This window comes from Callospermophilus lateralis, chromosome 13 (assembly GCF_048772815.1).
Source record: "Callospermophilus lateralis isolate mCalLat2 chromosome 13, mCalLat2.hap1, whole genome shotgun sequence".
NCBI classification, from domain to species: domain Eukaryota; kingdom Metazoa; phylum Chordata; class Mammalia; order Rodentia; family Sciuridae; genus Callospermophilus; species Callospermophilus lateralis.
The window spans coordinates 34443490-34459793 of NC_135317.1; the positions used below are offsets into that span (position 1 = coordinate 34443490).

The 16304-nt window shown below is 35.7% G+C and overlaps 1 protein-coding gene across 7 annotated transcripts in view; it reads right to left on the reverse strand.

Moving 5' to 3' along the window:
• Mllt10 (MLLT10 histone lysine methyltransferase DOT1L cofactor) overlaps window positions 1-16304 on the reverse strand; it is a 200014-nt gene that overhangs the window by 98528 nt on the left and 85182 nt on the right. For all 7 annotated transcript variants that reach the window (XR_013088481.1, XM_076832028.1, XM_076832030.1 and 4 more), the window contains one exon: window positions 3872-3967. Coding sequence is in view for 6 of the 7 variants with exons in the window: in XM_076832028.1 (XP_076688143.1) it covers window positions 3872-3967 (96 nt within the window). In the remaining variant the exon portion in view is untranslated. The remainder of the gene's footprint in view (window positions 1-3871; window positions 3968-16304) is intronic.

The window sequence follows — 16304 nt, forward strand, 5'->3', positions numbered from 1 at the left end:
GAAGCAGGAGGACTGCAAACTCAAGTCCGGCCAGAACAACTCAAAGAGACCCTATCTCAAAAAAAAAAAAAAAAAAAAAAAAAAAGCACCCCTAGGTTCAACCTCCAATACCAAAAAATTAAAAAGACAGGGCTGGGGGTATAGCTCAGTGGTAGAGCACTTGCTCATCATGCAGGAAACAGTGGGTTCAATCCCCAGTACCAGAAAAAAGAAAGAAGAAATAACAATACAGGCATTTAAAAATCACATTAGTGAATTAAAGTTCCCTGTGACTTTTTTATTAAAATGTATTTTACAAACGTTAAATAGAATCTTGAAATAGCCCTGAAACTCAAAGAATAAAACTCACACTTACATTCCCTGATCTATATCAATAAAAAATAAATGTGGTAAATCTACACTAAAATGACATCTTTCCCCTGAAAAGAAGCTATGGCTCAAGTCTTCCATCATCCATCAGGGTCATGAAGCCCAAACTACCATACCATGCTAACCCTTAAAAGTATTCAAGACCACACCTGCCTTAAGTCTACCAGCGTTAACAATTATGGTTTTACCCCTGTTCATGTCACTAAACCAAAAGACACCATCCAGGTCAATTCCCTATCAGCTCTAAACATACCCTCTTACACCCATATCTTCCACATCCTTCTTGACAGCTGAAACTTTCCATTGTGCTCTCTGGAACACAGTGTCATCTGGATAAGGTGCTACATAACTCAAATCTTTTCTCTAAACATCCCCTTCAGATTCTTGCTTCAACAAATACTTGGGACCACCCTGTTCACTGTGGCTATCTCAATAAATTATGACTACTTTGTTCCCATAGCTCTTATCACTGGATAGGGAGAATAGGCAGGTTTCCTTGTTATGCAATGCAAACCCTCCAGGTATAAAATCTCATGTCACCAGACCTTATCACACAGTAGGCCTCACTGTTAGGGCAGAATTTGGCAAAGTACAAGCCCTTGGATCATTCACCTGTTTTTGTACAGACAGCTCAACAGCTAAGAATGATTTTTATATTTTTAAGGTTGAAAAAAATCAATAGGGCCATTTCATGATATATGAAATTTAAATTTCAGTGTCCATAAATAAAGTTTTACTGGAATATTGCCAGATCCACTTATTTACAAATTGTCTATTATTATTTCTGTGGTTTAACAGCATAGAGTTGAGTACTAGACAGAGACAGTATGTTCTGCAAAACCTAAAATACTTAGTATCCAGTCCTTGACAAAAACTTCGCCAACCACCACTTTAGAACATATATTACTATGACTCCCCTACACTACTCCCATCTTACTTCTTAGACAGTCTCCAAACTCTCAGCTCCTTGACAGACTCTCCTCCAGTCATCTTATTCTCTGCTCTCATATCACCTAAATTCTGTTTTCACTAATAATTGTTATCACTATATAATTTCCATTAGCACAACCTACTCTCTTGACTACCACCTATTTCCAATTTACTCTATTCCAACAACCCTTTAATTTCATTATTTATTATCTCTTCTATTATCCTCATTTCCCTATCTATTAACTTTAAATATCATGACCCATCAGTATAACCTTCCTTGCACTCACACTCAACTCATTCAGTATATTCACATAATAAAACAACAACCTGACTAAATTCTACTTTGTGCCCACAGCTATATTCTTGACCATGATCCTCAAATGGTAAACCAAACAATTAGACTAAATTCCCCTAGTAAATTTTCTTTGCCATCATTATAGTAAATTATCTGTGTTTTGTCTGCTCAAATCTATAATGCTCATCTCATTCTTACAATTGATAACATTGCTTCTTATGTCTCACACACACAAAAAAATTATTATTTATCAAAGAGAATTTCAAAAAAAAAATTTACTTTTTTTTTTTTTTAATATCCTTTTTTACCCCCAGTTCCCTGACCAGTTATCACCATTCCTCTTTTTGGCAAAGCTCCTGAAAACAATAATTTATACTGTCCTACCCTCCCATTCTCTCCTACATCCACTCCATTCAGGCTTTTGCTTCCACCACACTACAACTGTTTATCAACATCACTAATAATCTCCACTTGAAAAAATCTATAGCCAGTCTTTATTATATGACACACATTCCCTTTAACTTGGTTTCCAGCATACTGCATCCTATTGTTTTTCTTCCAAACTCTGGCCTATTATTTTAGTTTGCTTATTGCATTTCTTCCAGACCTTTTAACCTAGGCCTTGGTGATGTGATTCTAGTCTCATGGCTTTAAGTAACTTCATATGCATAAAATTCCCAAAGTTATATTCAGAATCTGGTCCCCTTTCCTGACTGGCAAGTATACATACAGCTGGTTAGTCAGTATCTCTATTTAGATGTCTAACGGATACCTCAACCCTAATATATCGAATGTACGCAGAATAGTCCACCACTATATCCACATCCTAAAACCTGGAACCTGTGAATATTTTTATGTTATATGGCAAAAGAAACTTTACAGTTTCTAAGCTCATGAATCTTAAGAAAGGGAAAATTACTCTGTATTTTTTCAGGGTAGGCTCAATTTTACCACATGGGCCCTTTAAAAAGAGAGAATTGTCTGACTAGAAGTAAAAGAGATGCAACAGAAGGAAAGTCAGAGAGATTCCAAATGTGAAAAAATTCAGCATGTCATGACTGGCTCCAAGATGAAGGGTAGGTAGAGGGGATTGTGTAGTAAGGAAAGCAAAGACCTCATAGAAGCCCTACAAGCTTAGGTTGGGCTCCTAGCTGATATCCAACACAGAAATGGGCATCTTGATTCTATAATCACAAGGAAACAAATTCTATCAATAACCTGAATGAACTTCAGAACCAGATTCTTTCAGATAAGAACAGAGACCATCAAACACTTTGATGATCTTTAAATGAAGTGAACGAACCAGCCTTTCTGACTTACAAAACTGTGACTTAAGTTAATGTTGTTTAAACTGCTAAATTTGCAGTAGTATGTTCAGACAGCAATGGAAAACCCAAATATACTACAAAACTGAATTCATCACCTTTCCCACAACCTATTACACTCATAGTCTTTTCTATCTTCGTTAACAACTCCATTGCTTTTATTTATCAGGGATCAAAACCTCTGGAATCACATATGGATCCTCTCTGATCTTGTAACTTATGTAAAAAGTCACATGGGTTCTACCTTTCGCTGTATTCAGAATCTGATCACCTCTCACTACCTCTTCCACTATTACCACCATCTCCACTAAATTACTGCCAACAATCTCCTAATGTCCTCCCTATTATTCTTGTAAAACTCAAGTCAGACCATGTTACATCTCAGTTCAGAACTCTCCAATTGCTTGCTTTTCACCCAAACTAAAAGACAAAAGCCTAGTATATACAACCCTTCACTCTGTCCTCATTTCCTACTGCATTTTCTCACTTGCTTACTCTTTGTCGGCCACCTGTCCCTGCCTGTCATTTTCACATTAACCACATAATAACCTTAATAAAACTTAATATTTGCTAAGTAATACTATGAACCAGGTACCATTCTAATTGCTTTAGATGTATTATCTTATTCAATTACATTAATTATTTCCCCTATTTTACAGCTAATAAAATTTGAGTTACAGAGAGAAAAATTAACCTAAGGGTTCCATCAGTAAGTGGTGAAGCCAGACACCAAAATCACAGGTACATTAAGCCTACCCCACAGCTCAAATTCTTAATCTCAATGGAGCCTCCCACTTATTATCCTCATTGGTCTTTGGAGACAAGTATAGAATAAACAGAAAGTGGCACAAAGGACTAAGATGTGGGTGGGAAAAATTAGGAATCAGGACATTGAGAGTTAAAACACTTCTTGGGCTAAAAATCAACTCATAATTAGATACTTCAAACTTACTTTTTCTGTAGTAACAGTCAAGGATGGAACCAATGCAGGTGATGGCTCCGGTTGCTTCTTGTGTTTTTGTTTGTGTTTGTCTTTTTCTTTATATTTCTAAAAGTAAACAGAAGTAATTTAAATTTAAATCATAACTCATACATATGCAATGCAGAGATTCTTTTAAACCATATAGTAATTTAAAACATTATCAAAAACTAATTTCTGACAAAGGATAACCAAAAAAATTATCTAATTTTGGATATAAATAAGTAAAACTAATTTATTTTTAAAAGAATTATCCACCCTTATCCTTGATCAATCTAAAAAATACTACTAAACAAATGCTAAATTTATATTTAGCAAAATGTATACTTTTTCTTTAAAAAAAATAATTTTTATAAACAGCATTTTCAAGTTTGTATAGCCCTTTACATGTATTATCACATTGAAAAGTACCACATTCTCCACTTCCATATAATTCCATATCCCAAAAACTGGAGATCAGGGCATAGAAACTTAGGCAAGAAATACTTTACTCACAAAATTATGAATTAGTTATCTCTAACAACAACAACAACAAAAGTTAGGTGTGCTTCAAAGTACTTACACTAATTAATTGAATATAAAAAAAAAAGTTAATTAAATGAGAAATCAACTACATATTAGGAGCCCAACTTTGTTTCATGTCAAGAATTTTAACCTAAATGTTCTTAGTTGTTGTAATCAGACAGGTTTAAAAAAAAAAAAAAAAACCAGTATGGAGATCTGGGGTTGAGCTCAAAAGCATTTGACTAACATGGATGAGGCCCTGGGTTTGATCCCCAGCCCCATTAAAAATGAATTAATGGGCTGGGGTTGTGGCTCAGAGGTAGAGCACTCAGCATATTCGAAGCCCTGGGTTTGATCCTCAGTACCACATAACAATAAATAAATAAAATAAAGATACTGTGCCCAACTACAACTAGAAAATAAAGATTTTTGGGCTGGGGATGTGGCTCAAGCGGTAGCCGCGCTTGCCTGGCATGCGTGCGGCCCGGGTTCGATCCTCAGCACCACATACAAACAAAGATGTTGTGTCCGCCAAATACTAAAAGATAAATATTAAAGTTCTCTCTAAATAAATAAATAAATATTTTAAAAAATGAATTAATATAAAAAACAGTATTGATATTTATCTATTTTTTGTACACAGGGGTACTCTGTCATTGAGCTCCATCCCTAGCCCTTTTGTATTTTGAGACAGGGCCTAAGTTGCTTAGGGCCTCACTAAATTGCTAAGGCTGGCTTTAAACTTACAATCATCCTGCCTCTATCTCGTGAGTGGCAGGGATTACAGGTGTGTGTGCCACTGTACCCAGCAAATTTGCTACTAAAGACTTAGTTGAATTTATTTACTTCTTATAATGTTTAAATTTAACCATTCAAAGGACTTAATCTATTCCAGGCATGAAAACTTAATTTCTCTGTCTCTGCCCTAAAAGAGATTATACACCAGAACAAAATGCATGAAAATTAAGGATATATATTTTATCACACCCAACTACTTCTTCACTTTTACTTCTGAAGTGCATATGATATTTTCTGACCACAATGTTAATTTGTTGCAACAGAAAATACAAATTAACACTATAATACTTTTTATTTTGTGTGGAGGAAACTTTTCTATCCTCAAGTTTTATTATTGTGGCAGATGGCTCCCAGGGAATTATCCTTCCCATTCTTTGCAACAGGATATTGTTCCTCCAATCATAAAACATTCTCTTTCCCACTGCATTGAACCTGAGTTAGTTACTGACCTGCTATGATTCAGCAGGATATGATGTACAAATTCAGGAAACCAAAGATTTGCATGGCTTCTACCTTTGCTATTTTAGATCCTAACCACCACATAAAGAACCATTCCGCACTCCCCTGATAATAGAGGCCAAATAGAGAATGAGAAGGAATATGTGGGAGAAATGAGGGACACTGGCCTCCAGGCAGCAGCACCTAGTCCCAGACATGTGAATAAAACCAACAATGAACACCTAAGCCAGCTACCAACTTAATTTGGCTTCATGAATAAATCCAGCTAGATACCACATGGAAGAAAGATAAACTGTCCCTGTTGAGCCCTGTCTGATAAACCACTAAAAGTTGTAGGGTGGGTATGACCCAGCTATCCGACTCCTTGGTAGTTTCCCAAAACATAAAAAAATCAGAATATTATAGCAATATAGCCACGTCAATGCTTACAGCAGCACAATTCACAATAATAATCATGAAATCAACTCAGGTGCCTGTCAATAAATGAATAAATTAACAAATAGTGGTATGACACATATAAGGGAGTTCTACTCAATTATAAAGAAAAAAATGAAATTATAGCATTTCCTGGTAAATAGATGGGAATGGGGAATATCATACTAAGTGAATAAGCCAACTCACAAATTCAAAGGTTGAATGTTTTCTCTCATGGTAGGGAAAGATAAGATAACATAAAGGAAGATGATATCGTAGAAGGAAGAGATTGAGAGGCAAAGTGAAGGGATTGGAAAGTGGAGGCAATGTGGAATGTATTCTTTATAAAAAATCATATTACGGCTGGGCATGGAAGTGCAGAATCCCAGCGTCTCGGGAGGCTGAGGCAGGAGGACTGCCAAGTTCAAAGCCAGCAACTTAGCAATGGTCTAAGCAACTTAGCAGAACCCTGTCTCAAAAATAAAAAAGGCTGGGGATACAACTCAATGGTTAAGCGTTCCTGAGTTCAATTTCTGGTACAAATATGTTATATATATCTTAATCATGTTATGTGTATATATAAATATACACAGGAAAGCTCGCCTTTATGTATAAGTAAAAAGAACCAATCAAATACAAATAAATAGATAAGCTAAAGGAAGTCTAGTAAAGTAGAGGAAGGAGAAAGGGGAAGGAAAGGGAGAACAAGAGGAAAAAAGAGGGATCAAGAAATGAAATCTAATTCCATGCATGTGTGAGTTTTTCCAGATGAACCAACTACTAGTAAAACTACAGAGAGGTCTAACCCCGCTCCCTCCTTTCATAAAGGCCTGATTTTTTTTAAATAATAATAAATGTGAAAAAGAAAAGTTATGGAGTAGTTTACCAAGCAACAGTAAATACTTAAAACAAGACTAGAATACAAGACTGAGTCATACAAGCTAAGAAAGTACAAATTAAAAAAAAAAAAAAAAAAAAAACAATATTGGCTTTTTTGTTTTGTTATATAGTACTGGAATTAAATACCACTAGCTACATCCTCAGGCCTTTTTATTTTTTGAGACAGGCTCTCACAGAGTTGCCCAGGCTGTCCTCAAAATTGCTCTCCCTTTAAAACACATAATAAAGGAGTTTTCTATCTATGTTCTTCCCATACTGGGCTTTATTTTTCCAGGGTATAAAAGATAGAATAATTTAAATAGAAGTAACCAAAAGGCAAACAAATTCTAAAAATCTCCAAAGCACATGAGAGTAAAAGGCAAGGTACACACCTGTCAAATATGCAAAAATGTCACATATAGAGACAGAAAAGTCATATAGAGCAAATCATGGAATAATACAAAAGTTTGGACTTACATAATACATCAAGAAATGGGGTTTTGTTTGTTTGTTTTGTTTTGTTTTTGGTACTGGGAATTAAACCCAGGGGCACTTAACCACTGAGCCACATATCCAGCTCATTTTTATATTTTAGTAGAAACAGGGTCTTACTAAGTTGCTTAGGGCCTCACTAAGTTGCTTAAGGGCCTCACTAAATTGCTGAGGCTGGCTTTGAACTTTTGATCCTCCTGTCTCAGTCTCCCCAGCCCCTGGATTATAGGCACAAGCCATAGTGCCCAGCTTGGGTTTTGTTTTTAATAAAATTCAATGTTGCCTAAATTATAGGGAAATGAGCACTTACATACATTATTAACAGAATATAAATACATGAAGGACAATTTTTAAAACAACAATTAGAAACCATAATGAATTCAAACCCTCTGAATGTCATTTCACCTCTAAGAGATAAACAATGGTTTAAATACAATCTGTTAAATACAGCAACATATAGATACTATGGGGGAAATGAAAGAAAAAACTGTCAATGTACAGAAGAGGTGTGTTTGAAAAATAAGCATGTTATAATCTCAGCTACTTAGGAGGATGAATCAGGAGGATCACAAATTTGAGTCCAATCTCAGCCACTCATCAAGACACTGTCTCAAAAATAAATAAATAAATAAAAAGGGATAGGGATATAGCTCAGTGGTCAAGCATCCCTGCAGTCAATCCCAAGTACTAAAAAAGAAAAAAAAAAAAAAAAGCATGGATTATTTTTATGTAAACACATAGATTAAGATAGCCAATGTCACTCCAAACAGAATCCATATCTATAATAATTCTTTTAAAACAGTACTGTAGAAATTTGTGATTCACAAATACATGTTGTCATAATCTTTAAAATATCTGAGAAGAAATTTATATTTATATCTTCATAGATCAGAAAGGTATGGTTTCAATAAATACAAGGTGGATTCTGTTGCCTATATTTCTCCCCAGCTCAGAAAACTTAAAACATTTTTGAATTTTTAAAGAAAAAGGTGGGGAGGGCTGGGGCTATGGCTCAGCGGTAGTGCACATGCCTGGCATGTGTGAGACACTGGGTTCGATTCTCAGCACCACATATAAATGAATGAATGAATGCATAAAGATCAACAATTAAAAAATATTTTTTAAAAAAGTATAGAGTACCCAGAATGAGAAGTTTTAGAGCAGAAAATCCAAACAGTATGGGAATGCAAGAAGGAATGAAAAGAGGCAACTGCAGCAACAGTTAAGATTACTAAATGGCTTCAAATAAAGAAATAAACACAGCAGCATTTACATCTCTCTCTGTTTCCAGGGTTCAAACAAAACAGGTTTAAAAAGAAAAAAGGGGATATATATATATATCCAGAAGCATTCCTAAAGCCAGGCATGGTGGTTTAAATCTGTAATCCCAACAATTTGGGAGGCTGATCAAATCCTCCCCAAAACTGGGAGAATTACTATCTTTAAGGTCAACCTAAGCAACTTATCAAGACCCAGTCTCAAAATTAAAAAAAAATAAATAAATAACAAGGGCTGGGGATATAGCTCAGTGGTAGAGCACCCCTGTGTTCAATCACCAGTAGTGCCCCCCCCCAAAAAAAAGTAGTAAATACTTGTAAATTCCTGGCTAAGAATTAGATGTCTCAGAGTTTTAAACAATATACATTTAGTCAGTAAACCACTAACAGAAAAGCTTGGGGCAGTGATTCCTAGAAAGAAAGCACTATTGTGCTAAAGAGTACTTGTTTTAGAGGGGAAAACACAAACACACACACACACACACACACACAAGCTTAAATTAGCAGAGGTTTCCTAACACAGAGAAAATAATTTCATTATCACTACTTGACTACTTGGCAAGCCCAATATTAAAATTAATACTTGGCCACAAAATAAGAAAAGAAAAATACATGTGAGCTACTTTAAAAGACCTCAATTCTTTATGTTGAAATTGAGTAAGGAAAGTGTGCCTTCATTGAAAAATATGAAATGTCCTTTAAAACACAGCAGACCAATCTCTTGTAAAACATGAGTCTTATGGTAAGTACTTTGAAATCACATCGCAAATTCTTCCAACATTACCCAAATATATATATTTGTTTGTTTGTTTTGATGAACAAAAACCAGTAAAAAGAGTCAACCAAATCAACCAACATGCAATCAAAAACTGGAAGCAAGGAAGATAATAATGTATTACCCAGAAAGTGTCACAAAGAGTGATATAAACAATTTTTAGAAAACATTGGAAACTGGCTTAACCATATGATTCAGTTCTTAATCCTGTCTCTAATTTCCCAATTTTTTAAGAAAATAACCAGACTCTCAAAACTGGAAAGAATCAATCTCACTTTTGTTTTCCTACCTATTCAACATTTTCTGACTAAAAAGAGTAGTTAGTACTGTATTAGCTTCAGGAGAGAAACAGTAAAACCTGAGGTTAAGGGGAGGATAAGTAAGAGGTGCTGACTCTTTCAAAGTAAAGGATCAAGGATTGAAGCTACGAATGAGTGCAAGGGTGTTCCTCCATATTAATTAGAGATAACCACTTGGAATCCAATTCATTTATTGACAGGCACCTATGTTGATTCCATAATTTATTATTATGAATTGTGTTATTACTAGAAAGGAGAATTTGTCTGGAATTCTAAAAAACAACTGTACATTGCCCAAAGGTGAGCTTTTATATTGTATCCCATTCTCTACCTACAGAAAAATTGCAAAACACTTCACTCTCAAATCTGGTCTCAAAAACAATGAAAATCCCCCCCCCCCCAAAAAAAAATCACCAAAATTTTAGTGAAGTGTAGCAAATGTCCAAAAAGAGCAAGATGAAACAAAGCTACATGGCAAACAGAGTGTAGTCAAAACATAATACAAAAAACATAAAAGTAAAAATCAGGTAGAAGATGTGGCTCAGTAGTAGAGCTCTTGCCTAGGATGCACAAGGCTCTGGGTTAAATGCCAAGTACTCTAGAGAAAAATAAAACCCAAACTTTAAAAAATACACATATATAGATATATGTATACATAAGTTATATATATCCCAAAAATTACAACCTAGGAGCAAATTTAAATCATCTTTAATAAAAATATTTCCCAAAACTGCCCCACAGTAATTAAAACTTACTTGTAAAATGAATTCAAACAAAAAACTCAAGAATGAGCAGGGGGGCTAGGGATGTGGCTCAAGCAGTAGTGCACTCGCCTGGCGTGCATGCGGCCCAGGTTCGATCCTCAGCACCACATACAAACAAAGATGTTGTGTCCACAGAAAACTAAAAATAAATAAATATTAAAAGAAATTGTTTAAAAAAAAAAAAAAGAATGAGCAGGGCTTGATGGGGCACACCTGTAATCCCAAAGGCTCAAGAGGCTAAGGCAGGAGTATTTTGAGTTCCAAGTCAGCTTCAGCAAAAGTGAGGCACTAAGGAACTCAGTGAGACCCTGCCTCTTAAATACAAAATAGGGCTGGGAATGTGGCTCAGTGGTTGAGTGCCCCTGAGTTCACTCCCCAGAAACCCCAGCCCCCCCAAAAAAAAAACCCAAAATATTCAAGAATGAGATGATAAAAAAAATAAAAAAGGATTACAGAACCAAAGTAATGAATAAAACATTATAGAATTACTAAATACAAGAGAAATGGCAAGGAAAAGACGACACATTGTTGAAACTAAAAAAAAAAAAAACGCTACTAAAAGACTTGAAATAATCACAATAATGAAAATATAAAGAAAACAAAACAAGCCAGTTATTGTGACACATGCTTTCAACCCCAGCTACTAAGGAGACTGAGGCAAGATCCCAAGTTGAAGGCCAGGCTGAGTAACATAGTTGACCCTGTCTCAAAAATAATAATGGGCCATGGGGGCGGAGTGTTATCTCATTACTACAGCAATTGCCTTGCATGCACAATGCCTTGGGCTCAATCCCCAGCACTGCCAAAAAAAAAAAAAAAAAAAAGACAAGGGGTCAGGGTGTACCCCAGTGGCAGAGAACTTGTCTAACCTGCATGAGGCTCTATTTCAATCCCCTATTAAACAAAAACAAAAACCAAACAAACAAAAACCTAGTAAACAGCTACAGAAAACAAAGATAATCTAACATAAAGATAACTTTTGTCCCTGACGTAGAATCCAATAAAGGGGAATAGAAGGTATAATCAAACACAGAACTGTACAAATTGAAAAATAATTCTAAAAATTCTTTTATATTTAACACCCAAACTGATGGAAGAAGGCAAGAGGGAAAGGGATAGGCAGGTGTATCTGTAACCATTTCCAAAGCAAAAGCAATATTCCAGGACCATAGTCTTGGGAATTGTGACCCACTGATCCTATATATAGCCAAGATACAGCTCAAAAACTAAGCAAGACGACTCCCTGTTATGGAAAAACTCAAAAGAGAATACAGGTCCTAACAACTTCTTTCAAAATGTTACTTAAAACCAAAATTCAGCCAATGTAAGATATGAAAGAAAGAACTTATTGGAGGAGCTGTGGCATAAGGACTGGAAGTAAACACCTAGCAAATAAATCTAAACACAGAATGCCCACCATATTCAGAGGATTATGGTTAAAAAAGAATGTCACAGAATTTTTTTATGGGAAAAAATTTAACATAAATATCTTTAAAAACATACAGACTGGACAGCAGGGAAAAGTGAAATGGACACGGGCGGCCTTTCATAGCAGAAGCTCGATATAGAATTTAAAGCATTTAATGAAAACAAAACATAATAGTTTGACACCAAACAATAACTAACATGCAGAACCCTCCCTTGTTAACAGTTCCTGGCTCTCACAAAAATCATGATCTTTCCCCTATGTTCTAATAAATGTAGCCTCACTTCCCAGCCCTGAAGTGAACATGGCCAGTAAAATAGATCGGATATATTTAGTCTTTGACTGCTTTAGGGCTGGGATATGTTTAAGTCAGCACAATAAAACAGAAGAAAAATTTTATTCATGGAGACAGCTGGAAATATTCAGCTCACTCTTAAAAAAGTGCTGTCTCCCAGGCTTTAGATATTCAAGTGTTAGGCCATAACCTTTGAAAAACTTCAGTAACCTGCAGTGAGGACTGAAAAAGCCAAAAGAGTCACCAAAAAAGTCAATAATGCCCTGTCACTGCTGAACTAGCTATCATTAAATTAACCTATCTTGGACTAGGCATGGAGGCTAATACCAGCAACTCCAGTGACTGAGGAGGCTGAGGCAGGAAGATCACTAGTTTAAGTCCAAACTTGGCAATTTAGTGAAGTACTGAGCAACTTAATAACAGTTAAAAGGGTTTGGGGATGTAGTACCCTTGGGTTCAATCCTCAGTACCAAAAAAAAAAAAAAAAAAGTAAACATTAACCAATCTTTAGAAAATCTTAATCTCTAAACTTAGACAAAATAATAAACTTACAATTACTTTAGCCAATCCAAGCCCCTCTGATTTGAGAATTCCATTAAGAGCTAAAAACAGGGCTGAGGCTGTAGCTCACTAGTAAAGCACTTGCCTCCCATGCATGAGGCACTGGGTTCAATCCTCAGCACCACATAAAAAGATATTGTGTCCATTTACAACTAAAGGGGATGTGGGGCATAAAAGCAACCAAATTAAAAAATATAGTCTTATGTCTTCAATGTCTCGTTTGTTTTGTAATTTCTACTATTAAACTTAAAGATATCTTTAAGGAATTATGTTTTCTGTAAGGAAATTTTATTTGAAGTTCAATAATACCTGTTTTACTTTCATTTAGCTCATTTTGACAAAAATGACTTTTATCTAACTATAGTTTTAACTATCTATGCACAGAAAATCTGGAATGTTTACTTAGCAGTAATGATGGCTATTCCTGATGGTATTCCTATTCTTGAGTGGGTTTTTTTGTTTTATAACTTTAATTTTATAAATGTTCTGCCCTTGTTTAATTCTCTATAATTATATATAGTTTACAAAAAGAATGAGCTAAATGAGGTAGAAAGAAACAGTTACTCACCAATCTAATTTCTTCTTATTTGGAATATAAACAGACATTTTCAAGCTTTCTGTGCAGTTACATGTGGCCATTGTATGCAACTTCTAGGTCCAGTCCTTAATAGCCCCAGCTATTTAGTGGCCACACTGATTTATTTAATACAAATGAGCACAGTAGCCATGAAAGCAATATTTTAAAGAAGGCAGAGTCACAAAAGAGAAGAAATTTAAGTCCCTGATTTATATCTTGGAGGAAAACTGTCAATCAAGAATGCCTATTTTGAACTTAGCAGTGAATAAAAAGTAAACACGGTATAAAACCAACTGTAATTTGAATTATACTGGGTTCGGAAACAACTCTACATAACAAATCATTTCTGTGTGTCTTTCAAGTGAAGCAATTACTGTCCATAATTCTAAACTGTCTTTTCAAGGTTGTTTATATAGTGAATAGACTCAGAAGATACTGTGTCTACCACAGGTGCAACAAAAGCAGCCATGTTTCCACCATTTGAAAAATTCAAATGCCCTAAGCCCAGAGTTCATTTCCTTTAAGCATGAGCAAATGTCATCTGGCCCTTTTTCTGTTGTTGCTCTATGAATTAGGCCTTCGAGAATGGTGTAAACATATTGATACGCTACTTCTTTTTTTTTTTTTTTAAGTAATTAATTATCCTTCATCTCTGACCCAGAATTCTCCTGTGTCCCAACTAAATATCTCACAAGAAGAGTAAATGTTATACCTCTTTTGGACAGTTTGTTGATGAGAATGTGATGCTGTTAAAGACATTGCTTTCTGGAAGAATAATAAGGGTCATGCAAGCCAACTATAAGATTTGAGGGAAATCTATGGTAATGAGTAGCAAAATGTGAGATATTTTATGGCCAACCAGGAAATAAATAGAATTTCATCATATGGTGATGAGAAGAAACCGAAGAGATGATTATAGACTGGATATCAGAAAATACATTTAAAGGCGAGACGTGGTGATGCAGGCCTATAATCCCAACAGCTTGGAAAGTTGAGGCAAGTTCAAAGGCAGCCTTAGCAACTTAGTGAGACGCCGTTTAAAAATTTAAAAAGGCAGGGGATATGGCTCAGTTGTTAACTACCCCTGGGTTCAATTCCTGGTACCAAAAAATACAGGATTGTTTACCAAAAAAATGCAAAGAATATGTGAAAAAGACTATATACGGCCTACAGAGCCCAAAATATTTACTATGTGGTTCTTTACAGGAAAAGTTTTGACTACTGTTGTGTCAAATGCACATCTTTATCCCCTAATGAGAAAAGCATCACATACAGAAGTACTAGTGGGATATATAAATCATTCATGAAACCATATCCGTTTCCTGGGTGGTCTAACAGAAGCAATACAGAATTCCAGGAGAACAAAGGAAAGCCACAACTTTGGAAAAGGATGTAAAGGTAGCAGAGGTAGTAAGAGATTCAGTATCTCAACACAGAAGCCCTGCAGAACCAATAGGAACAAATAAAAAAAGCTAAGAGAAACTGGACACTTATGGTGAATTACCACCATGATTAGTTATTGCTCTTACAGTACCAAATGCATGATTAAATCCATTGCACAGACTGAAGGTACTTGGTAGGTAGGTTGTCTTTGGACATTCTAATGCCTCTGCCATACCACTTCTACCTAAGGGTCAATATCAGATCACACCAAGTGGCAAAGTCTCCAATATGTCTCAAGTATTCCCACAGAAGAATCTAAACTCCCTTGCCACCTGAGGCAAATAGGTATGTCAAGAATTTAGTGCAAATGCCTCATCCTCTGATTTCCAAAACCATCACTATTTGTCGGAAAATCAGATCTGTGATATAATCACACCTATACCAGCAGTGTTGGCTGATAAGAAAAAAACACACACACACACACACACACAATAAAATTCAAAGACCTAATCAACAAGTAAAGTCTATGGGAAGAACTCACAATGCCAAATTCCTCTGGCAAAGAAAAACTGTTAAAAAGGAAGCAAAATACCTTAAATATACGCAAAATTTTGGAGGTTACTAGTGGCTTACTTCGATAGTCTATTTAGTCTTATATTGGCTATCCTGCATCTTTTTTTTTTTCTTAAAGAGAGAGAGAGAGAGGAGAGAGAGAAAAGGGGGGGGGCATTTTTAATATTTATTTTTCAGTTTTCAGTGGACACAACATCTTTATTTTATCTTTATGTGGTGCTGAGGATTGAACCCAGCGCCCCGCACATGCCAAGCAAGCGCATTACCACTTGAGACACATCCCCAGCCCTATCCTGCATCTTTTGAGAGGAGCCCATACCAGCAGGCTTACTAGAAGCTGTGCAGTAAACTGTAGCACACACTTTGAGGACTCACAGACCTTCCTGTGCTTTTGAGCTGCAGGTTTCCATGAATGATGATTTTGCCAAATAAAACTGCTTATAAAAATGAAAAAATTAAAAAAAAAAAAAACTCTTCATGAATCAGGCCCTTCTTAGCTAAGCAGTCATCTCATCTCATTTTGTCCTTTCCAAACACAGCCCTGACATTCTAAAGTGTTTTAAGTTCTGCCCTTTCTTACCTCTCTACATATGCAGAAGTTGAAAGCTTCAACTTGAGTACAAGATTTCAAAAGGGTGAGAACACAAAATAAGAAACAGGTGCCAGGTGACTCTCAAAGCTGAAAACTTTTAAAGGGACATAGAGTAGTAATGAAAATGCATTGATTGAGTCTTCTTTCTCTGGGTTACAGAAGAAATTAGTCTAATTCTCTCCAAAGAGATTAGAACCTTAAAAGAGACATCCAATCAATCTCCCAGGTGCACAAAACACTATTCAAAAAGCCACAAACCTTCACCATAACAGAGTTTATGATGGCAAAGGTGTCTATATCTGTTGCCAGTTGTTAACAACAAACTGGAATTAAGGACA